Source organism: Erythrolamprus reginae, chromosome 4 (assembly GCF_031021105.1).
Source record: "Erythrolamprus reginae isolate rEryReg1 chromosome 4, rEryReg1.hap1, whole genome shotgun sequence".
Classification (NCBI taxonomy): domain Eukaryota; kingdom Metazoa; phylum Chordata; class Lepidosauria; order Squamata; family Dipsadidae; genus Erythrolamprus; species Erythrolamprus reginae.
This window is the reverse complement of record NC_091953.1, coordinates 69,802,296-69,825,010: the sequence shown is the minus strand read 5'-3', so window position 1 is coordinate 69,825,010 and position 22,715 is coordinate 69,802,296. Positions and strand designations below refer to the sequence as shown.

General features: G+C 47.2%; 1 protein-coding gene across 14 annotated transcripts in view; it reads right to left on the bottom strand.

Moving 5' to 3' along the window:
• Positions 1-22,715, bottom strand: part of RPGR (retinitis pigmentosa GTPase regulator) — a 298,707-nt gene that overhangs the window by 161,718 nt on the left and 114,274 nt on the right. For all 14 annotated transcript variants that reach the window (XR_011559019.1, XR_011559020.1, XM_070750562.1 and 11 more), the window contains one exon: positions 20,444-20,603. Coding sequence is in view for 12 of the 14 variants with exons in the window: in XM_070750562.1 (XP_070606663.1) it covers positions 20,444-20,603 (160 nt within the window). In the remaining 2 variants the exon portion in view is untranslated. The remainder of the gene's footprint in view (positions 1-20,443; positions 20,604-22,715) is intronic.

The window sequence follows — 22,715 nt, the reverse complement described above, 5'->3', positions numbered from 1 at the left end:
TCGCGCCTCCTTTTTCCCGCCTTCCTTCTTTGGGGCCCAGCAGGAGAGCGCTGGCAACAGCGGCATCGGGCAGTAGCCAGGGGACAGTTGCGAGTGGGAACTCCAGGTCGGAGGCACCGGCAGCGCCCCGCCCAGCTGGAACTTCCCTGGCATCAGCAGCAAGTGTCCTTTGGAGCCCGGCGGGAGGCACCAGCAGCGAGAGCAGGAGGGCACCATCAGCAGCAGCACCAGGTAGTAGCCAGGGGGTGGCGGTGGCAAGAGCTCCAGGGCAGAGGTACTGGCAGCGCCCCGCCCAGCTGGAGCTTCCCTGGCGGGGGCAGTAACCAATGTCCTTTGGGGCCCGGCGGGAGGGCACTGGCGGTGGGAGCGGGAGGGTGCCGGCTGCAGCGGCCCCAGGCAGTCGCGGGGAGATGGCGGTGGCGAGAGGGAGCTTCAAGGTGGAGGCACCGACAGTGGCGGTTGGACGTGCTGCAAGAGAGACAGAGAGAGAAAGAGAGACAGAGAAAGAGAGACACAGAGAGAGAGAGACATAGCAAGAGAGACATAGCAAGAGAGAGAGAGAGACATAGCAAGAGAGAGAGAGACATCTCAAGAGAGGCAGAGAGAGAGACATAGCAAGAGTGGCAGAGAGAGAGAAAGAGAGAGAGAGAGAGAGAAACATAGCAAGAGAGACAGAGAAACATAGCAAGAGAGACAGAGAGAGAGAGACAGAGAAAGAGAGAGAGAAAGAGAGACATAGCAAGAGAGGCACAGAGAGAGAGAGAGAGACACATAGCGAGAGAACACACAGAGAGAAAAAGAGAAACAGCAAGAGAGACAGAGAAAGAGAGAGAGAGACATAGCAAGAGAGACAGAGAAGGAGAGAGAGAAAGAGACATAGCAAGAGAGGCAGAGAGAGAGAAAGAAAGAGAGACATAGCAAGAGAGACAGAGAAAGAGAAAGAGAGATAGCAAGAGAGAGAGAGAAAGAAAGAAAGAGATAGCAAGAGAGAGAGAAAGAAAGAGAAAGAAAGAGAGATAGCAAGAAAGGCAGAGAGAGAAAGAAAGAGAGACAGAGAGAGAAAGAAAGAAAGAGAGACATAGCAAGAGAGAGAGAGAGAGACATAGCAAGAGAGGCAGAGAAAGAGTGAACAAATGCTAAAAAAGAGTCATATTGTCAACTCATGGGCAACAAAGCTACATCCTCAGCTTCCTTTTTTATCATTGTCATGATAATTTGACTGCGACAAATTCAACATCACATTCCACCTGATGACCTACGTGCCCAGCAAGACCTTAACAAGATCTTTGCCTCAGCACAATATGTGGCAAATGCCACACTTCAGGCATCATGATTCTCAACAAAGTCCATTGCAGCTTCAGTAGTATTGAGAAGACTGCATTGGCTCAAACCATGACAGGCAGGCATCCCTTAGAAATGGCAACTGGCAGTGGGGGCTCTCAAATATAAGAATTTATTCAGAGGTCTCCTTGATCCTCTCATCACAGAAACAGTGGACAAAGGAAGGTCTTGGGCCCTACCATCAAGAAAGCTACTACCAGGTACAACCCTACGTACCGACGTTTCTTTCATCAGCCCAAACAGTTACACCTTTCAAAGATCAACAAGTCAGTATAACCTCCAGCCAAGAACCCAGTCAGACCAGGGTGCCAGAGGTAGATCAGGTTGGGGTCAGAGAGGTAACTCAGCAACCAGACCCTTCAAAAGGGACATTCCTATAGGAGGGAGACTTGCCTGCTTCTTTCTGGCCTGGCAAGAATCTACCTGTGATCCGTGGGTTCCATCCACAGTTCAATGGGGTCTTTCTCTGGAATTTCTCTCCACAGCCCCACATTTTTTTGTCTCCTGCCTGGCTCCCCAGAACCAAACTTCCAAATCTCTGATGGATGAAACCATTAACCATATCCTCCCTATCAGAGCTATTCAATGAGTACCCAAGTCCCCCAAAGGACTAGGTTTTTATTCTATCCTTTTTGTAGTCCCAAAGTCTTTGAGGGTTGGAGAGCCATTCTAGATTTAAATAGACTAAATTTGTTTATAAAATACAGATGTTTTTAAATGCACTCCTTCTCTTCTATCCTAGCGTCCCTTCACAGAGGGGACTTCATGGTTCCCAAGACCTAGTAGAAGCATACTTATACATTCCTATTTCAAAGGGCCATAGGTAATTCCTTCGGTTTTGTTACAGGGGTCAACACTTTCAGCACAGGGCTATGCCCTTCTGCTAGTCCTCGGCTCCTAGAGTATTCACTAAATTATTAGGTGCTCTAGTGGCCCACATTACGGCCTTCCCCATCCACATACAATGTTATCTGGATGACATTTTAGTGCATGTGCCTTCTAGGGATCCCACACTTTCTGACCTCCAGATAACCATGGACATTTTTACAGAACCATGGCTTTTCAATAAATATTTCCAAAAGTCAATTAGACCCTTCCATAGTTATCCACCATTTAGGAACTCAAATTCATTTGGTTCGATGTTCAGTTTACCTATCCCAGGATAGATAAAACAGCATCAGAGAATTAGTTACTCAGGTAAAGAGATAAAAAAAGCTCCCATAGCCCTACTATCATCTCTACTAGGAAAAACAATTTCATGTATTGACATCCTCCCATGGGCATGACTACACGCTAGAGAACTACAATGGTTGCTATTATCGTTTCAGAGAACCGGTCAAAGAACATCTTCTCGTATTATCCCGATCCAATAGACCAGTGTTTCCCAACCTTTTTTGAGTCGTGGCACATTATTCATATTTTCAAAATCCTGGGGAACACTGAAAAGGGGGGGGGGGCGGCTAAAGAAAAGTTTGGACAAAAAAATTCTCTTTCTTCCTCCCTTTCGCTCTATTTCTCCCTCCCTCTTTCTCTCTCTTCCTTCCTTCCCTTTCTCTCTCTCCATCCCTCTTTCTTTCTTTCTTTCTTTCTTCCTCTCTTTTTTGCTCTCTTTCTGCAGCCTTCTGCTTTCATGATTTCTTCTACTTCACCAGGCATGGCTGCTGCTGAATGAAATACCTTTATTGTTTCATCTACTTTGGGCATAGATAATAACTCCTCTAAAGGAGGAACAACCTTGTAGAAACGTTTGTCTTTGGATGACGGGACTGGCCCCGCTATTGTAGATGTCCACTGTTTCAGGAGAGCATCTAGAAACAGTTGAGGCATGGGGATCACATCTGTGTCTTGTTGGGTTTTGATGAAGAGAGGATCTGTTTTCTTCTCTGTGGTTGTTGTTGTAGGTTCCTGTGATTCCTGTTCTGTTGCAATGCATGCTTTGTGAAACAATGACTTGAACAGGTGTGGAGGGAAGATGGTGGAAGACACTGGTGGTTCTGGAGGTACATCTTTATCATCTGAGAGACCCTGGAAAGGGTCCCCTCTAGAAAACTATCATCAGTGGGGGAAGGAGGCTGAGTGTGCCTCTTTGAGACTGCAGAAGGTGGAGGCTTAGTTGTCTCTGTGTGAGGAACTGATGAAGTTGATGGAAGATTGATTGATTGATTGCATCCTAGTCAATGTTTCCTCTAATTTTTTTTCCGTGGGCGGAAAAGTATAGTGTCTGAGTGGCACATTTTCATGCCTGAGCACAGATGTCACCCAAGACAACTTATTGTGTAATTATTTGGGGCTCAGTGCTGAGGCAGAATAATAATGTTAGTCTGTTATTTTATATTTCAATTAATATCATTATCCTCTTACAAATTCAGATAGGCCGTCATGCCTACTCCTTCTTATACATTCTTCTTAAAAGAAACTAAAAACTTTTATACAACCTTCTCCTAATTAATAGGGAAAAAATTGCCTTCTTTTTTATTAAAAGAAATTAATAATAAAACAAAACCAAAATCTATTACTATTAAAACTAAAAAAATCAGCAAAACCAAAAACAAACTATTAATACATCCATGCTTTCAAATCTTCATTTCTTAAATATTTATCATAGTATTATAGTAATCTAATAATACTATGAAAATCTATTTGAACACCAATGCATCAATTAATATTTTTCCATATTTACTTTTGTATAATTTCATTCAATATTTCCAAGCTCAATTAATTTTCAGGCACTTAGCATTTACTATTATTAACTTTCATCATTTTTCTACATTTCCAAGTATATTTTAAATTCATAATGCAAAGTCACAAAATCATACAATGCATATCATAAAACCCTTATTTATCCTATGTATCTTCCATTAATTTTACCTATGTAATTCTATATAGTTCTAAAATTCTAATCCAATTTTACAAATAAATACATCCTAATATTAAAAAACACCTAAATATATCTTTTACCATCATTCAATAGTCAATCCATATTTAATAATCATCCATCCTCAAATTTCCACCACTCTTGCCAAAGGGAAGAAACCATGTTGTTTTTCAGTAGCCTGCGTTTTTATTTTGATATTTGTTATTTTTCCTTTTAATTATAAGCTACCAAAGGTTTTTATGCAGCTGAGAGACATGAAAATTAAAGTAAATTAAGAAATTGGATGATTGATATTGTTTTGTTGATCTTTACTGTGGGCCACTCTTATCATTGCATGATTCACCTTATACCTGCTTACAAACAAAGATTTAAAGCCACAAAACCAACAATTAAATCAGTGAGGACTTGGACTGATGAAGCAAAGTTAAAGCTACACGCTTGCTTTGACTGCACAGACTGGAATATTTTTAAAGACACCTCTGCAGACCTAGATGAACTTACAGATACTGTAACATCATGTCAGCTTCTGTGAAAACCTATGTGTACCAACCAGGAACATGCAAATATACAGTAACAATAAACCTTGGTTCACAGCCAAACTCCAGTTACATCATTCCAAAGAGGAAGCCTACAGAAAAGGTGAGAGAATGCTGTACAATCAGGCCAAAAATATATTAACAAGGGAGATCAGAGCAGCAAAAAGGAACTACTCTGAAAAACTAAAGAATCAATTCTCAACAAATGAACCAGCAAACATGTGGAAAACTCTCAAAAACAACACTGGCTACAGCAAACCACCTTCCCAAGCTGACGGAGATCAGCAATTGGCAGATGACCTGAATGTGTTCTTCTGCAAGTCTGAAAAGAAACCACAACCATTTATCTACACAACCTCCATCCCAGACACACCAACAACAGCCAAATCTTCTGCAACTGAACCCATCCCATTGGGTTTACAACCCCTAGTGATCACAGAAAGAAGCCTGGAAAAGCACCAGGCCCAGACAAGATAACTCCTGCTTGCTTAAAAGTCTGTGCTGACCAACTGGCCCCCATCTTCACCCAAATCTTCAACAAATAACTAGATTTATGCTATGTTCCTTCCTGCTTCAAACACTCTACTATCATCCCAGTGCTGAAGAAGCCCTCCATCAAGGAACTGAATGACTACAGACCAGTTGCTCTAACATCTGTAGTTATGAAAACCTTTGAAAGGTTAGTGATGTTCCACTTGAAAACCATCACGGATCCACTGTTAGACCCCCTGCAATTTGCAGACTGAGCAAATAGATCGACAGATGATGCTGTTAATATGGCTCTACACTACATCCTTCAACATCTTGAATCTCCAATGACCTACGCTAGGGTATTCTTTGTAATCTTCAGTTCAGCATTCAATACCATCATACCGGACATACTCTTAACCAAATTAAATCAGTTAGCGGTACCTGAACACACTTGTAAGTGGATCACAAGCTTCCTAACAGACAGGAAGCAGCAGGTGAAGCTAGGAAAAATCATATCAGAATGTGCATACAATTAGCACAGCTGCCCCCCAAGGCTGTATACTCTCACCACTTCTCTTCTCTCTATACACTAATGACTGCATCTCAAATGATCCATCTGTTAAACTACTGAAGTTTGCAGATGATACAACAGTGATTGGACTCATTCGAGACAATGATGAATCCACATACAGACGGGAGGTTGAACAACTATCCTTGTGGTGTGACCAGAACAATCTAGACCTGAACACACTCAAAACCAGAGAAATGGTGGTAGACTTTAGGAGAAATCCTTCCACACTTCCACCTCTCACAATACTAGACAACACAGTATCAACAGTAGAGACCTTCAAATTTCTAGGTTCTATCATATCTCAAGACCTAAAATGGTCACCTAACATCAAAAACATCATCAAAAAAGCACAACAAAGAATGTTCTTTCTGTGCCAGCTCAGGAAGCTCAAACTGCCCAAGGAGCTGCTGATACAGTTCTACAAAGGAATCATTGAGTCTGTCATCTGCACCTCTATAACTGTCTGGTTTGGTGCTGCAACTGAACAGGACCAACACAGACTTCAGAGGATAATCAGAACTGCAGAAAAAACAATTGCTGCCAACCTGCCTTCCATTGAGGACATGTATACTGCATGAGTCAAAAAGAGGGAGGGGAAAATATTTACTGATCCCTCGCATCCTGGACACAAACTGTTTCAACTCCTGCCTTCAAAACGTCGCTACAGAGCACTGCACACCAAGACACCTAGACACAAGAACAGGTTTTTCCTGAATGCCATCACTCTACTAAACAAATAATTCCCTCAACACTGTCAGACTTTTTACTAAATCTACACTTCTATTTCTACTAGTTTTTCTCATCATTCCTATCATCCTTAGGACTGTATGACTGTAACTTTTTGCTTGTATCCTAAGATTTTTATTAATATCGATTGTTTCTTCATTGCTTATTTGACCCCTATGGCAATCATTAAGTGATGTACCACGATTCTTGACAAATGTATCTTTTTCTTATATGTACGCTGAGAGCATATGCACCAAGACAAATTCTTGTGTGTCCAATCACACTTGGCCAATAAAATTCTATTGTATTCTATTAATCTGCGGTAAAGATATTTTAGTTTTTAAAAAGCCCACCATATTTTGCCTCAGAGAATTTCAAAATAAAATACTGTGTGTCTATAACAGTGATCTCGGAATGGGGTTCTTTACAAATTAACAGAGTTGGGAGGGACTTTCTAGTCTAACCTTCAGCTCATTCAAACGGGAACCAGAAACTCAGAGAGGAGGAGGCGTGTGTGTGTGTGTGTGTGTGTGTGTGTGTGTGTGTGTATGCTGTGCCTGGCTCAGCTTTCGGCAGGCCTTCCGTTACCTCGGCCTTGGAGGTGCCTCTGTGAGCGGGCACGGAGACTCACCGCCTCCTCCAGGCACAGTCCCTGCCTCCTCCCTCAGGGCTGCCTCGGGTCGAACTTCTGTGCCCCGCCATGCGCCTCTTCCGCCTATGAAGGAAAAACTTTCACAGGTGGAAGACTTCCTCACTTTCCTTGCCGCTCCCCCACCGACTCCAATGCCCAACTCCCCTGCGCAGCCTTGGAAAAGACTGTGGGGGGGGTTGTGGGCGGGCCGGTCACAAACAGTGGGCCACCCCTTGTCCAGGTCTGCTCTAGGGAGAAGCAGTAAGCGGGTACAGGAAACTAGGCCCCATAGAGCTACTTGTAGCTCTCCTTTATTCTTTTGTTTTTCTTCTTTTTTAAAATTATTAAATATATGAAACCTTAAATAATCCCATGAAAAGAGGCAGGGCTAGCTGAATGAGCATGGCGTCGAGACTAGCTGTGACTTGCTCAGGGTGGAAGCGCAGCTGGCGGCCAACAAACAATGTGCATGCAATCCGTTCACGCCAAAACAAAATTGAGTGCAATTGGGACTCAAATTGCAAAATAAAAAAGAATTCAATTTAATTACTATCAGCCCTGCAGACTAGACTAGTGCTGAGCTAGTCCCATGGAGTCTGAGCAGTTGCAAAAAGCTCCCCTTCAGAAGAACCGTTGTATCTACCTGAACGGTCTTCTCAATGCACTGGAAGGAGAGTCCAACATGGGTATTTCTCCAATCTTATTGGTAGAGACTGAGTTAAAAATTTACATATTATTTGAGCACCGCCCCCTCTGCTCTCCCCATGAGCCAGTTTTAAAAACGAAAAACCATATAAAGAGGATAACCAATTTTTATTATAACAATTAACAACTGACTAACTTCCCACTCCGGCGTCCCTGCACCCATAAGCCTACCGGGTGGGTTTGGACTCTCCTTCCAGTGCATTGAGAAGACCGTTCAGGTAGGTACAACGGTTCTTCTCCACTGCATCTGGAAGGAGAGTCCAACCTGGGATATACCAGAGATTTACGGCCCATGGGAGGGAGAAGGTCTTGTCAGGGACGTTGGAGGAACACAAACTCATTGTAAAACACGTCTCCCAAAGGCTGCTTCTGCAGCAGCGAAGGAGTCCAACTTGTAATGCTGTATGAAGGTTGAAGGAGCTGCCTACGTTGAAGCCCTGCAGATGTCATCTATGGACGCCTGTGTGACCCAGGCTGCTGAAGTGGCCGCACTCCTTGTAGAGTGAGCTGTCACTCCTGCTGGTACGGGTTGTTCTCGAGCCCTGTACGCCTCCGCGATACAGTCTCTGATCCAACGGCTAATCGAGGTGGATGAAATTCCAAGTCCCTTTTTCCCTTGTGAGAACGCGACGAACAGTCTCTCCGTTCGCCGAAAGGATTCCATTCGTCTCACATAAATCTTGACCGCACGGCATACGTCTATCTTGTGCCATCTTAACTCTGATGGATGGGTACCGTGGGTGCAAAAATCCGGAAGAATCAGTTCCTGTTTCCTGTGAAAGTCTGAATTTACCTTCGGTATAAAGGAAGGGTCTAGTCTCAGTACCACCCTGTCCGGGTGGAAGATGCAAAGGTCCGGCCTTACCGACAAGGCGGACAGTTCCGACACCCTTCGTGCCGACGTGATCGCGACTAGGAAGGCTGTTTTAATAGACAATAGTCGTAGTGATATGGATCTCAAAGGTTCAAACGGTGGCTTAGACAAGGCCCTGAGTACTAGTGCGAGATCCCACGATGGAAATCTCCAAACCGGTGGGGCATGCTGGTTCGATGCTCCCCGCAGAAAATCCTTCACCCAAGGGTGGTAAACCAAAGATCTTACGTCCTCCACTTGTATCATGGTGGAAAGGGCTGCCACATGTCGTCTTAGTGTGTTTGGTGCTAACCCACGCTCAAGTCCCGCTTGCAAAAATTCGAGAACGGTGATCACCGACGCCATCCTAGGGTTAACTTGTTGTTTTTCGCAAAAACCGCAAAAGGCTGCCGATGTCGTTTGGTAAATGCGAGATGTTGAAGGGCGCCTTGCGGCCTGCATAGTATCAATGACCTTGTCAGGTAGTTTCAATTGTCGTAGTCTGAGCCGCTCAAGTGCCAGACGGTTAGTTGAAGCCACTGGGGGTCTGGATGTTGTAGGCTCCCCTGGCTCAGTGATATCATCCGGTCCGGGATCCTCCATGGGGGTGACACCGACAGCGCCACCAGATCGGAGAACCACGGGCGACGGGGCCAATGAGGAGCTACCAGCAGCACCTCCGCTTTTTCCCGCAGGATCTTGTCCACCACTCGCTGAACCAGGTTCGTTGGTGGGAATGCGTAAAGTAGGCCCGGTGGCCAGGGTGTCAACAGGGCATTGACCTTCTCCGCTCCGGGCTCTGGAAACCGTGTGTAGAACCTCGGCAGCTGAGCATTCCGGGAGCTTGCAAAAAGGTCTATTGATAGGGACCCAAATCTGGCGACCATCTGTTGGAAGATGCTCGGCTCTAGTCTCCATTCTGACGGATCTAGGCTTAGCCAATCCGCCTGCGTGTTGCTGACTCCCGCAATGTGTTCCGCTGACAGGGACTGCAGATGACTTTTGGCCCAGTTGAAGCGATTGTCCGTCTCCTTCATGAGTCGTTGTGACCGTGTGCCCCCTTGGTGGTTCAAGTGGGCCCTGGTCGCGACATTGTCCGTGAGCACCAACACGTGCCTTCCCTGGACCAAAGGTGTAAATGTCTGTAGAGCTAGGAATACTGCTCTTAGTTCTAAGAAGTTTATGTTGACGGGCGATAGATCCTCCGCCCTCCACAGACCTTGAGCCATCTGGGTCCCGATGTGGGCACCCCATCCTGTAAGACTGGCGTCTGTGGTCAGGATGACCTGGTTCCGCATTTGGAATGGAGATCCGATGGCTATTGCGGTAGATGTCCACCATCTTAAGGAGTCCTTGACCTGCTGTGGTAAATGTACTAGCCTGTGGGAGTGGCTCACCTTGGTTCTCTGAGCCGGGAGCAGGAACCATTGTAATGTCCTGATGTGTTATCTGGCCCAAGGAACGATGCCAATCGCTGACACCATAGTGCCTAGTATCTTTGACAGTAGAGATAAGGGAACTGGTCCCAGGTGGATGCTGGACACCAAGCGTCGCATGTTGTTCTTTCGTTCTGTCGACAGTGCTACCGTGCCCGCCTGAGTGTCTATAACCGCACCAAGGTGTAGTAAACTGGTGGTGGGCGTGAGCTGGCTCTTTTCCACATTGATGGTAAAGCCGTGGCATTGCAGTGTGTGGATGGTCTCGGTGAGGTCTCTCCTTGCCACTGCCTGGGACCTGGACAAGATGATGATGTCGTCCAGGTAGGCCATCAATCTGATGGATCGTGCCCGTAAGTTGGCTGTCAGCACGTCCAGGAGTTTGGTAAAGGTGCGTGGGGCCGATGAAAGGCCGAATGGCATTGCCCTGTATTGGTAATGCCTCCCTTCTGAGCAGAAGCGGAGAAACCTGTGATGTTCTGGATGTATGGGAACGTGCAGGTATGCTTCCTTGAGATCTATGGATGTTAAAAGGTCCTGTGCTCGTACAGAAGCCAGAATAGTGTGCAAGGAGTGCATCCTGAACCTCCGGTATCTTATGAAGAGGTTCAGTTGTTTCAGGTTTAGTATCAACCTGCAGCCCCCGGAGGCCTTGGGAACGATGAATATCATTGAATAAAACCCCTGGCCTTCCTCCTGCCGGGAACCTGTTCTATGGCTTGTATGTCTAACAGGTGCGTGATCTCCTTGCACAACTGCAACTTTTTCTGAGAGTCTTTTATTCTTGGGCAGTGTAAGAAGCGACTCGGAGGTGACTGAACGAACTCCAACTTGAGCCCGTGTGTTACGGTGGCCACAGCCCATTTGTCGGAGGAGGTCGCTTGCCAGGTGGAGCTGAATCCCTGGAGTCTGCCTCCTAAAGGCTGTGAGGTGGCCGAGTCACTTCGTGTTACGTTTGAACCCTCATTGGTTGCTGCCACGGAATGGCCTTCTGGACTGTTGGTATCCCCTTGGCCTGTCCTGAAAGGAACCGCGATCGCTCCTGTAGGGCTGTGGATTGTATTGGCCCTGAGTAAAGGAGCGCTGGTTCTGGCCGGAGCTGACAGATGCATCCCAACGAAAGGATTGACGCCTCGAGTATGGCGTGGATCTACGGTCCTGTCGTCGGTTGGACCTGGGGAGGACCTTCCTCTTGTCCTTGTCCTCCACGAGGACCTTCTCCAACAGGTCTCCGAACAGGGTTGAGCCCTGGAAAGGACCGGATGCCAGCCGCCATTTTGATTTAAGGTCCACCTGCCAGTTCCGTAGCCACAGGAGACGGCGAGAAGACAGCGTGGCGGTCATGCTCCTGGTGGAAAACTTGGCCGCATGTAGAGTGGCGTCTGCAGAGAATTCCGTCGCCGCCTGCAGCTTACTCAGATCCTGGCGAAGACGTCCGTCCTCCGGACCAAGGCGGGACTGCATTTCCTGAATTCACAAAATCGATGCCCGGTTAATGAATGACGCTGCTGCAGCCGCCCTAAAACTCCAGCCGGACATCTGATGTGTCTTGCGCAGTAACGTTTCCGTTTTTCTCTCTTCAGGTCTCAGGCTGTCACCTGTCTCTGAAGGTACTAATGCGCTTGAGACCAGCGTCACAACAGGCTGATCGATTGGGGGAAATTCCAATAGCTTCTCTACCTCCTCGTCGAAGGTATAGAATTTCCTCTCTAGGTTGGTAGGCCCCTGGGCTGCTGCAGGATACTGCCAGGGCCTTTTGATTCCTTTTACAAAAATGTCTGAGGCAGGAAAGTGGTCAGACTCGGGCTGAGGCTCTTGTAGAAGTGTGGTCGAAGTGTTGCCAGTCTCAGTGACCTCTGTCGCCTTCTCTGAGCCAGGAAGGTTCATTACATGCTTGGCTTTATATAACAGAGTCCTAAAGAGCGTTGGTTTGAACAGGCCCACCGTGGGCGTCTGTTCTGGCGCTGTCTCATCCTCTGAGAAGCCATATTTCGGTTCACTGTCCTCGAATTGAGCTGGCTCTTCCAACAAGGACCCCAAACCCAAGGGGGGCGGTGCCGACCATGATTCCTTTGGTTGATGAGGCTGCCTGCCATACTGCTGTGCTCCCATAGCCATGTTTTGCAAATACGCACTGGCTATAATGTCCTGCAGATCTGGGGGCAAGTTCTGCCACGCACCCGGCTGTGATCTCAATCCAGCTGCTGTGGGGGTAAAGGTGGCAGATGGTCCCTGGGAGCTCCTCCCCGAAGGCCCCGCTGATCCTGGTCTGGCCCAGGAAGTGCTGGGGGATGGCATGACCTGAGGCATGGACAAAAAGGACCGTTGTACATACCTGAACGGTCTTCTCGATGCACTGGAAGGAGAGTCCAACATGGGTAATTACCAATCCTATTGGTAGAGACTGAGTTAATTTAAATATTTAAATACGAAGTAGTCACCGCCCCTTAGCAGCCCCCAATACCTCAGTTTTAAAAACGAAGACAGTATAGAGGTAACACAATTTATTAAACTTTAACCATATAACAATTAACTTCAAACCTCGCAAACCCAATTACTCCGGCGACCTGGCAACTACGCCGGGTGGGTTTGGACTCTCCTTCCAGTGCATCGAGAAGACCGTTCAGGTATGTACAACGGTCCTTCTCCACTGCACTGGGAAGGAGAGTCCAACATGGGATATACCAAAGTTCACATCCCCTGGGAGGGAAAAGGCTGTGCCACGGTCGACGGAGAGGAACACACCCTCTGCAACACCCGCCTCCCAAAAGAAGCTTCAGCCGAAGCTACCGAGTCAAGTTTATAATGACGGATGAAAGTTGTAGCCGAAGCCCAAGTCGCTGCCTTACAAATGTCCTCAATAGATGCTTGGGTATTCCATGCCGCTGACGTAGCCGCACTTCTGGTGGAATGCGCAGTTATGCCAGCCGGAGGAGATTGAGACCTAGCTTTGTACGCTTACGCAATACACTCCCTAAGCCAGCGACTAATGGACTTTGATGAAACCCCAAGTCCCATAGACCTTTGAGCAAATGATACAAACAGCCTCTCAGTTTTCCTAAACTGAGCAGTCCTTCTGATATAAATCTTTAAGGCCCTCCTAACATCCACCTTGTGCCACCTCAACTCCAAAGGATGCTGGCCATGTGTACAAAAGTCAGGAAGGACCAATTCCTGTGATCTGTGAAATCCAGAGTTAACCTTGGGTACAAAGGTCGGGTCCAGTCTCAACACAACTCTGTCCGAGTGGAACACGCACAAGTCCGATCGAGTAGACAAAGCCGACAATTCGGACACTCGGCGCGCTGATGTGATCGCCACAAGAAATGCAGTCTTAAATGTTAGCAGTCGAAGCGGAATAGACCTTAGCGGCTCAAAGGGAGGTGCAGTAAGAGCTTTCAACACGAGAGACAGGTCCCAAGTCGGGAACCTATGTATCTGAGGTGAGTGGGAGTTGAATGCTCCTTTAATAAAATCTCGTACCCAAGGATGTTGTGCTAGGGAACGAGATTGAGGCACCTGCACAATGGTCGCGAGAGCAGCTATCTGCCTTTTCAAGGTATTTGGTGCCAAACCTCGATCAACTCCTGCTTGCAGGAACTGTAACACCAGAATAACCGAGGCGTGTTGAGGGTCAGAATGCTGCTCCAAGCAAAATTTACAAAAGGCCGCCCATGTAGCCTGGTAAATCCGTACAGTAGACGAACGACGAGCAGCCTGCATAGTAGATACAACATTGTCCGGTATGCATTGGTTTCTCAATCTGATCCTTTCAAGTGCCAGGCGGTCAGCTGGAACCATTGAGGGTTCGGATGACAAACTGACCCCTGGCTCAATGATATGTCGCAATCTGGAATCCTCCACGGGGGAGACACAGAAAAGGCTATCAGATCTGCAAACCAAGGGCGTCTCGGCCAATGGGGAGCCACCAATATCAACTCCGCTGCTTCTCGAACCATCTTGTCCAATGTTCTTTGAATAAGGCATGTTGGTGGAAATGCATAAAGCAGATCCTTGGGCCAGGGAGACAACAGGGCATTGACCCCTTCCGCCCCTGGCGTCGGGAACCGGGAATAGAACCTGGGCAATTGGGCATTGCCCGGGGTTGCAAATAGATCCACTGATGGAAAACCGAAGCGGAGGACTATGTTGTTGAAAAGAACCGGGTCGAGTCGCCATTCCGAAGGATCTAAGGTAGCCCTGCTCAACCAGTCCGCTTGCACATTGCTGGTCCCCGCAATGTGTTCCGCCGTCAATGAAGCCAGATGAAGTTCGGCCCAATCGAAGAGAGCCGTAGTCTCGATCATGAGACATTGTGACTTCGTGCCCCCTTGATGATTCAGGTGGGCCCTGGTCGCCACATTGTCTGTTAGGACCAGTATGTCTCTGCCCTGAACCCAGTAAGTAAAGGCTTGAAGTGCCAGAAACACTGCCCTGAGCTCCAGGAAATTGATGTTGATAGGAGTCAGGTCGTCCTGAGACCATAGTCCTTGGGCCATATGAGGACCCATGTGAGCCCCCCAACCAGACAGACTCGCATCCGTGGTCAGAACCAAGCCGTGACTGTGGAGAGGTGAACCCCGGAACAACGCCGGGGACAACCACCACCTCAGTGATTGTCTGACATACGCTGGAATCCTCACCTTCCGGTGGGAATGGCTCACCTTGTTCTTTTGGTACGGAAGGAGGAACCATTGGAGACCCCTGATGTGGTGCTGAGCCCATGGTACAATTCCTATGGATGATACTAGAGTCCCAAGTACCTTGGACAACATGGCCAGCGACACCTGATGTTGTCGACACAGATTGCTGACCAGTCGCCGAATATTGAGCAGCCTTTCCGGTGTCAAAGATACCGTGTCTTGTGTGGTATTTATAATAGAGCCCAGATGCTGGATGCTTGTAGAGGGAAGAAGATGACTCTTTTCCTCGTTGATTGTATAGCCATGTCGTTCCAGGACGTGCCGTGTGAGAGCCAAATCCTGTTGTGCCTGGGGCAGTGACTTGGACATAACGATGATGTCGTCCAAGTATGCCATCACCCGCACGGACTGGGCCCTGATATGCGCCGTCAAGATGTCCATCAGTTTTGTAAATGTCCGAGGCGCAGAGGACAGGCCGAACGGCATCGCCCGGTACTGGTAGTGGGTACCGTGTAGGCAGAACCTGAGAAAGCGACGATGGGCCGGCCAAACAGGAACGTGCAGATAAGCGTCTTTCAGGTCTATTGACGTTAGAAAATCGTGATGACGAATCGAGGCGAGAATCGATTGGAGAGAGTGCATTCGAAATCTCCGATATCGAATGAAGGTATTCAGGGATTTTAGGTTTAGTATCATCCTGAACCCTCCTGATGCCTTTGGCACGAGAAAAACGATGGAATAGAACCCGGTGCCTTTGGCATGCTCGGGCACCTTCTCTATCGCCCTTATATTCAAAAGGTGGTCTATCTCCTGCTGCAAATGCTGTTTTTTCAGCAGGTCTCGAGTGGATGGACATTGGACAAACCGGTTTGATGGGGGCTGAAGGAACTCCAGACGCAACCCTTGAGAAATTGTAGCTATCGCCCATTTGTCGGTGGAGATAATTCTCCAGGAGGCACTGAAAAGTTGTAGTTTGCCTCCTATGGGCGGTAGTGAAGCCAAGTCACTTGGAGCGTTTGAAGCCCCTTTGGTTTCCCCTGAAGGGCCGTCTCGCCTGCTGGTATCCCCTCGGTCGGTCTTGAAAGGCCGCACGGTCACTCCGAAAGCTTGACTGACCATACTGGCCTTGTTGAAATGGCCTGATATTCTGACCCACCGACGAGGAGGAGTCCCAACGAAATGGCTGGCGACGATTATAGGGGTTAGCCCGACGTTCCTGTCGCCTGTACGCTCTGGGAACGGACTTTCTTTTGTCCTTGTCCTCAATGAGGACCGGATCCAACGCTTCCCCGAACAGTTTTTCTCCTTGATATGGGGAGGAAGCCAGGTTCCATTTGGACTTCAGGTCCGCCGGCCAGTTCCTTAGCCAAAGGAGTCGCCTGGAAGCCAGTGAAGTTGCCAACCCTCGAGCCGAAAATTTCGCTGCGTGGAGGGTAGCATCCGCAGAGAATTCCGCTGCCGCTAACAATTTACTGATGTCCTGACGTAAACGGCCATCGTCTGGACCTAAACGGGCCTGCACCTCTTGCAGCCATATTATGGAGGCCCGATTGAAAAAGGAGGCAGCCGCGGCTGCCCGAAACCCCCAACTGGCCATTTGATGCGACTTACGCAATAAAATCTCCGCCTTCCTATCCTCTGGTTTCAAGCTATCGCCAGTCTCAGAGGGAACCAAAGCCTTTGAAATCAGAGTCATTACTGGCTGGTCAATGGGCGGAAACTCCAACAGCTTCTCCATATCATCATCCAGAGTATAGAATTTCCTCTCCATGACTGAAGGTCCTTGAACTGCTGCTGGAGTCTGCCAGGGGCGCTTAATACTTTGTTTAAAGATCTCCGAGGATGGCACATGGTCAGTCTCGGGCTGAGGCTCTTTAAAGAGTACTGCAGATGGTTTAGGGTCCTCAGTGGAATCTGTAGCTTTAGTAGGACCTGGTAAGTCCGCTGTTTGTTTTGCCTTATGAAGTAGAACCTTGAAATAAGATGCCTTGAAGAGACCAGCCACCACTGGGTGTTCAGGAGCGGTCTCGTCATCTGAGAAATCATACTCTTTCTCAGTGTCCTCCAACTGGGAAGGCTCTTCAACCCAGGACCCCATACCCGAGAGGGGCGGTACTGACCAAGGATTTCTTGTTGGACTAGGGTGACGTGTGTTCTGCACCTTTGCTGCCATCCCCTGGGAATATGCATCAGTAACAAGCTCCTGCAACGCTGGAGACATCTGTTGCCAGGTGTCAGGGTGCACTCTAAGCCCAGCTGCAGTGGGTGTAAAGGTTGCTGAAGGCCCACTTTTTATGGAATGAGGAGCTGAAGGAGGCCTAGCTTGACTAAGGCCTGATGCAGATTGAACAGCTGCAGGCAGAAATGGGCCCTGCCTTTCTGGGGACCAATCCCTTTCTGACAGGGTGTCCGTTGGTCTCAACCCAGAATATGGAGCTTGTGGATCTCTGGCCTGGAACATCAACTGCGCAGGGAGAGGCGAGGCAATTCTTGGTGTTAAAATGGCTGCCCCCAGCCTCTGCTCCAATGCTTTAATGCGCCTCTCTGCCTCTTTGAGAGAGGAGGAGGAGGCCTGCGCCTTGGATTTATCTTTGGGCTTTGACTTGCCCTTATCCTTGGGCACCAAGTTGGGGGAGGATGCCTTTTCAGCACTTTTCTCCTCCATAGCTACTCACGAGCACTGTTGTTAACAAGAGATCAGGAAAGCCAATGCTGCTCGGAACGAGAGCTGACAGCAAAATGGCGGTTTAACCTCTTCAGGGACTGACGCCTGTGTATCACCAACGTTGGTCGCGCCCACAGAGTGGGTGGAGAGCAACTGTTTCCCGCTCCAAAATGGCGGGCGCGGGTCAGCAACTGCCCCAAAAATGGCGGGCGCGGCAAATCCCCACAACCTGTCGCCTGCCTCCTTCTCGGGGACCGACCTCCCCATCTGGAAGGAGCCTGCCCAGCCGGCCAAATAGCCCTCCTTGCCGTTCTAGCGGCTTATATGGGCTGCAGCAAATTGACGGTCTGCGGTGGCGGCAGGGCTTTTCTCCTCAGCGCCGAACAGCTGAGAGGCGCTGGCGCTGTGCCAGGTACAATTCGTCAAGGGGAAAGGCAATCCCCGAGCCTCCCAGTGAGGGGGGCGGACCCCCTCACCTTCGGCTCTCAGCTGGGTATGGCCTCTGAGGCCAGTGACCCCAGGCTGAGTTGCTCCCCGCTCAGGATATGCCCGCTGAGGGAAGGGATCCCCGGGAAGAGAAACGGTGGGGGTAATGCCCACGGAGGGCAGAAACCCCTTTCCAAAGGCTCCTCTTCATTCTGCAAGAGAAAAGGGAAAAGGAGAAAAAAGAAGACAAGTTAGTTTATTAAAAAACATTAATACTTCAAAAAAGATACACTAAAAACAGTCTCTACACTTAGACTGAGTTTTTAAAACTGAGGTATTGGGGGCTGCTAAGGGGCGGTGACTACCTCGTATTTAAATATTTAAATTAACTCAGTCTCTACCAATAGGATTGGTAATACCCATGTTGGACTCTCCTTCCCAGTGCAGTGGAGAACTGTCTGTCTAGGGACCAGTCCCCTTCAGGGTGGACCCCCATAGGCCCAAAGGTGGCTGGGGGTGACATGGGGTCTGATCCCTGTCTCTGGGCTGGAGGTAGCCCTGCTGGAGATGATTGTAATGCAGCTTCCAGCTTCTTTTCGAGCGCTTTGATGCGCTTTTCAGCCTCCTTTATGGAAGAGGTGGAGGCAGGCGAATGGGAGGACTTGGCCTTCTCCTTCCCCTTTCCCTTGGCCTTGTCCTTTGTTGGCCTGGGGGATTCAGGCTTATCGCTGCCCTGACGGTCTTCCATAGTACTCACAATACCGAATTAGCCTCCAAAACCTCTTAGTTTGTCCTCCGGTAGCTGTAGCCTCACTGCGTCAGGTAAAAATGGCGTCCGTGTCCCTGCTGGGCCCGCGCCTGCGCACTGGGCTGTCTGGCCCCTTCGCACTCTTTTGCCGTCTGGGGGGGGCTTTTTCGCGCCTAATGATGCGACGCCCAATCGGCTCACTCAATATGGCGGCGCCCGCGCCTCTCGGCATCCGGGCTAGACTCCAGGGTCCTCCGGACTCTGGGGCTTTGGACCTTTCACTCTCCCCGCCTCCGCGGCTCCAGGAGAGGGACGGCTGTTTCCCCAGCCGCTCTGACGGCCGCGGCTCTCGGCCGCGGTGGCAACTGCAGCGGCCGCCGCGCTGATCATCTATGAGGCGCTTCCCTACTGGCCGAGCCGGGTTGCCTCCGAGCCTCCCAGTGGAGGGGCATTCCCCTCCACCTTCGGCTCGCAGCCCTGGTATGACCTCGGAGGTCAGGGACCCCAGGCTGGCTGCTCCTCTGCAGGGTGTTCCCTCGGGGGGAATACAAAACCCCTGAGGAGGATCGTTGGGGGTGCTGCCCGCGGAGGGCAGAGACCCCGGCCGTCTGTTCCACTTCGTTTCTTCAATCTGAAAAACAAAGAAACAGATTAAACAGGTTATACATTTATTTTTCTATTTTATTCTATTTTAAGTCTAATCAAAGTTCCTTAGAACAAACTCAGTATGTCTCTACTCTTAGACTGAGTTTTTAAAACTGGCTCATGGGGAGAGCAGAGGGGGCGGTGCTCAATTAATATGTAAATTTTTAACTCAGTCTCTACCAATAAGATTAGAGAAATACCCATGTTGGACCTTCCAGATGCAGTGGAGAGAATGGAGTTTTTGCTAATGCGGCAGAAGACAGGGACGGTACACAATTAAACCACCAGAAAAACAAAGGGCTTGCCAGTTGATTTTAAAAGTAGTTCCCCTCTTTCAGTAATTATTTCCACTAGTGCTCCGCTCAAGGAGGCTGAGGGAAAGGGAGGAGGGGGAGAACAAATGAGTTGAGCAAACTAAAATGTAACTTTGCCTTTGGTTTTTGTTTCTTGCCTTTTAGATGTTGTCTTGAGGTTGGAAAGCTGTTGGAGCCACCTGCTGGGGAGGAAAAAAGCTGGAAAGGAAGGCAAAATACAGAAGGGAAAGGAATTTTAGAGCACTGGCCTACTAGAGGGAGAAGCCAACAAAACGTCCTGCCATTTGCAGGACCCAGCGAAATCTAGGAAAGGGGCGGATCCGGCTGTGTTTTAAAGACTTCTGGCTTGTCCTGATTGGGTAGGACAACGAACTTACCCATATGACTACTATCTCTGTTGGGTAGTATGGAGAATTGTGTGTTATTGAGATGATCCTGTAAAGGAGTTTTACAATAAGTAAAGGTAGCCCTCAATTTACAACTACAGTTCAGCCAAAAATTTCCATTGCTAAGCTAAACAGTTGTTAATTAAATTCTCCTTCATTTTACAACTTTTCTTGCCACAGTTATGAAATGAATTACTGCAGTTGTTAAATTAATAACATAATTGTTAAGGGAATTGGGCATCTTCATTATCTCTGCTTGTCAGAGGTTGATAAAAAGTAATCACATGACCATGGGACATTGCAACCATCATAAATGCATTCCAGTTTCAAAGCAGGTTAAGTTTGATCACGTGACCATAGGGGTGTTTTAATGGTCGTAAATGTGAAAAACAGTTAGAAATCGCTTGTTTCCAGGGCTGTTGTAATTTTGAATGAAAGGTAAGTTGAGGATTATCTGTAAACATAATTTACCTGTCTCATGACCCACAATGAATTCAGATTCTTTATTTCTATCAGTTCTGCCAGGCGGAAGAGTACTGCTGATATCACTTGATGCAAGTTTTAGGGAAGTATTCCCCAATGGAGGAAGTGTTCGCACCAATCGGCTACATTGTTCTGGTGATTTTTCCTTCTGAAAGATTTAGAAGAGAGCAAATCAGCATTTATATTATATTTTTAAAGAATAATATACAGAACATATTAAATTAACTGATACTCGTGCTTCGCTATGAAACTATGTGATGGGGCTTGATAAATTGACACTTAAAACTTGAAAATTAATGAGTAGTTAAAAAAGAGACTGTATTATTTTGTTAGAGATGGTAAACTAAGTTTTCTGATACAGATGAAGACATTATGTGCACAGCATAGACTTTCAATTCATCCCTCAGATGAATTGCTCAGGACCTCCCTGTAAACAACATTCCTGCTTTTGCTTTCTGGCTGGAGGATGACCAGGCTGTCAGGTGAACTGACTCTGGAGAATGCCACATAGAATTGGCCATGGGAGAAATAGGCAACTTCCCTTGTGTTTTCCTAATCGCTTCTGCAAATCTTTTCCTGCCTTTTTTGTCTCTTTATCCTTTAACTGATGTTACAGTAGAAGAAACAGATTTGTTTAAACTGAGGACGAAAATAAGGGAGGGAAATCTGTCTCTGCCTACCAGCATCCATTGGTATTCATCTGGCTAGCGTCCTATTAGTGTGTGAGAGAGTTAAGGGGTGTTTGGAAACTCAAAACAGTATTTGCTGTGTGAAAAAGGAGGAGACAGGAAAGAGTCTGTGCGTGGCTTAGCTCAACTGTTCTGTAGTAAAGCTGCTTGCTCTTATGAAAGCAAAAGTGAAACTGAAACTCCTCTCCTTGTGTTCTACATTTGGATCAAATTTATTTTCAGGTTAGGAGTGGGGAATAGAACTACTTAGCATCAGAGCTTGTTAATAATAATATAAGAAATACTCATGCTCCGATGATCATTTTAAAAAAAAATTCCATAATAATAATAATAATAATAATAATAATAATAATAATAATAATAATAATTATTATTATTATTATTATTATTATTATTATTATTATTATTATTATTATAATATCAATACAACACAGCAAATGAAATCACTATGCTTGATTTCGTATTTCACCAGTCGGGCGCTTCCCAAGCACCTAGGACTGCGTGATGTAGCAGTGAATTATGTTTGCCGATCCCAGTAAAGTGGCCTTTTGCAATTGACAGATGGAGATTTTGTCAATTCTGATGGTTTTCAAATGTCCGCTGAGATCCTTTGGCACTGCGCCCAGCATGCCAAGTACCACTGGGACCACTTTCACTGGCTTATACAGCTCGATTTTTAGATCTTCGTATTTCACTAATTTCTCTAGCTGCTTCTCCTCAATTCTGTTGTCCCCTGGGATTGCAATGTCGATGATCCATACTTTCTTTTTCTCTACAATCAGGATGTCTGGTGTGTTATGCTTCAGAATTCAGTCAGTCTGAAGTTGGAAGTCCCACAGTAGTTTTGCTTGCTCATTTTCGACCACTTTTTCGGGCTTATGATCCCACCAGTTCTTTGCCACTGGTGAATGGTAGTTCTGTCAGTTTTTCCAGTGGATCATCTGTGCCACAGCATCATGTCTATGCTTGTAGTCAGTCTGTGTGATCTTTTTGCAGCAGCTGAGTATGTGATCGATTGTTTCATCTGTTTCTTTACAGAGTCTGCACTTTGGATCGTCTGTTGACTTTTCAATTCTGGTTTTGACAGCATTTGTTCTAATGGTCTGTTCTTGTGCCGCCAGTATTAATCCTTCTGTCTCCTTTTTGAGTGTTCCACTTGTAAGCCATGACCAGGTCTTTTCTTTATCCACTTTGCCTTCAATCTTCTCCAAGAACTGGCCATGCAATGCTTTGTTCCGCCAGTTGTCCATATGACATTGACAGTTTTTCCGTACTGGTCCTTAGTTGTTGTTGTTGTTGTTGTTGTTGTTGTTGTTGTTGTTGTTGTTGTTGTTGTTGTTGTTATTATTATTATTATTATTATTATTATTAATTAGACTTGTATGCTGCCCCTCTCCGAAGACTCAGGGCGGCTCACAGAACACAATACAAAAACAATATGTCTACAAATCTAATAATTAAAAACTATAAACAAAAATCCCATTACATTAAAAAGCAGTCAATAACTCAATCAGTGAGTACCTAAGCAGCCAAGAGGAACATACATAACAAATTTCAAGTCTGTAGGCTTT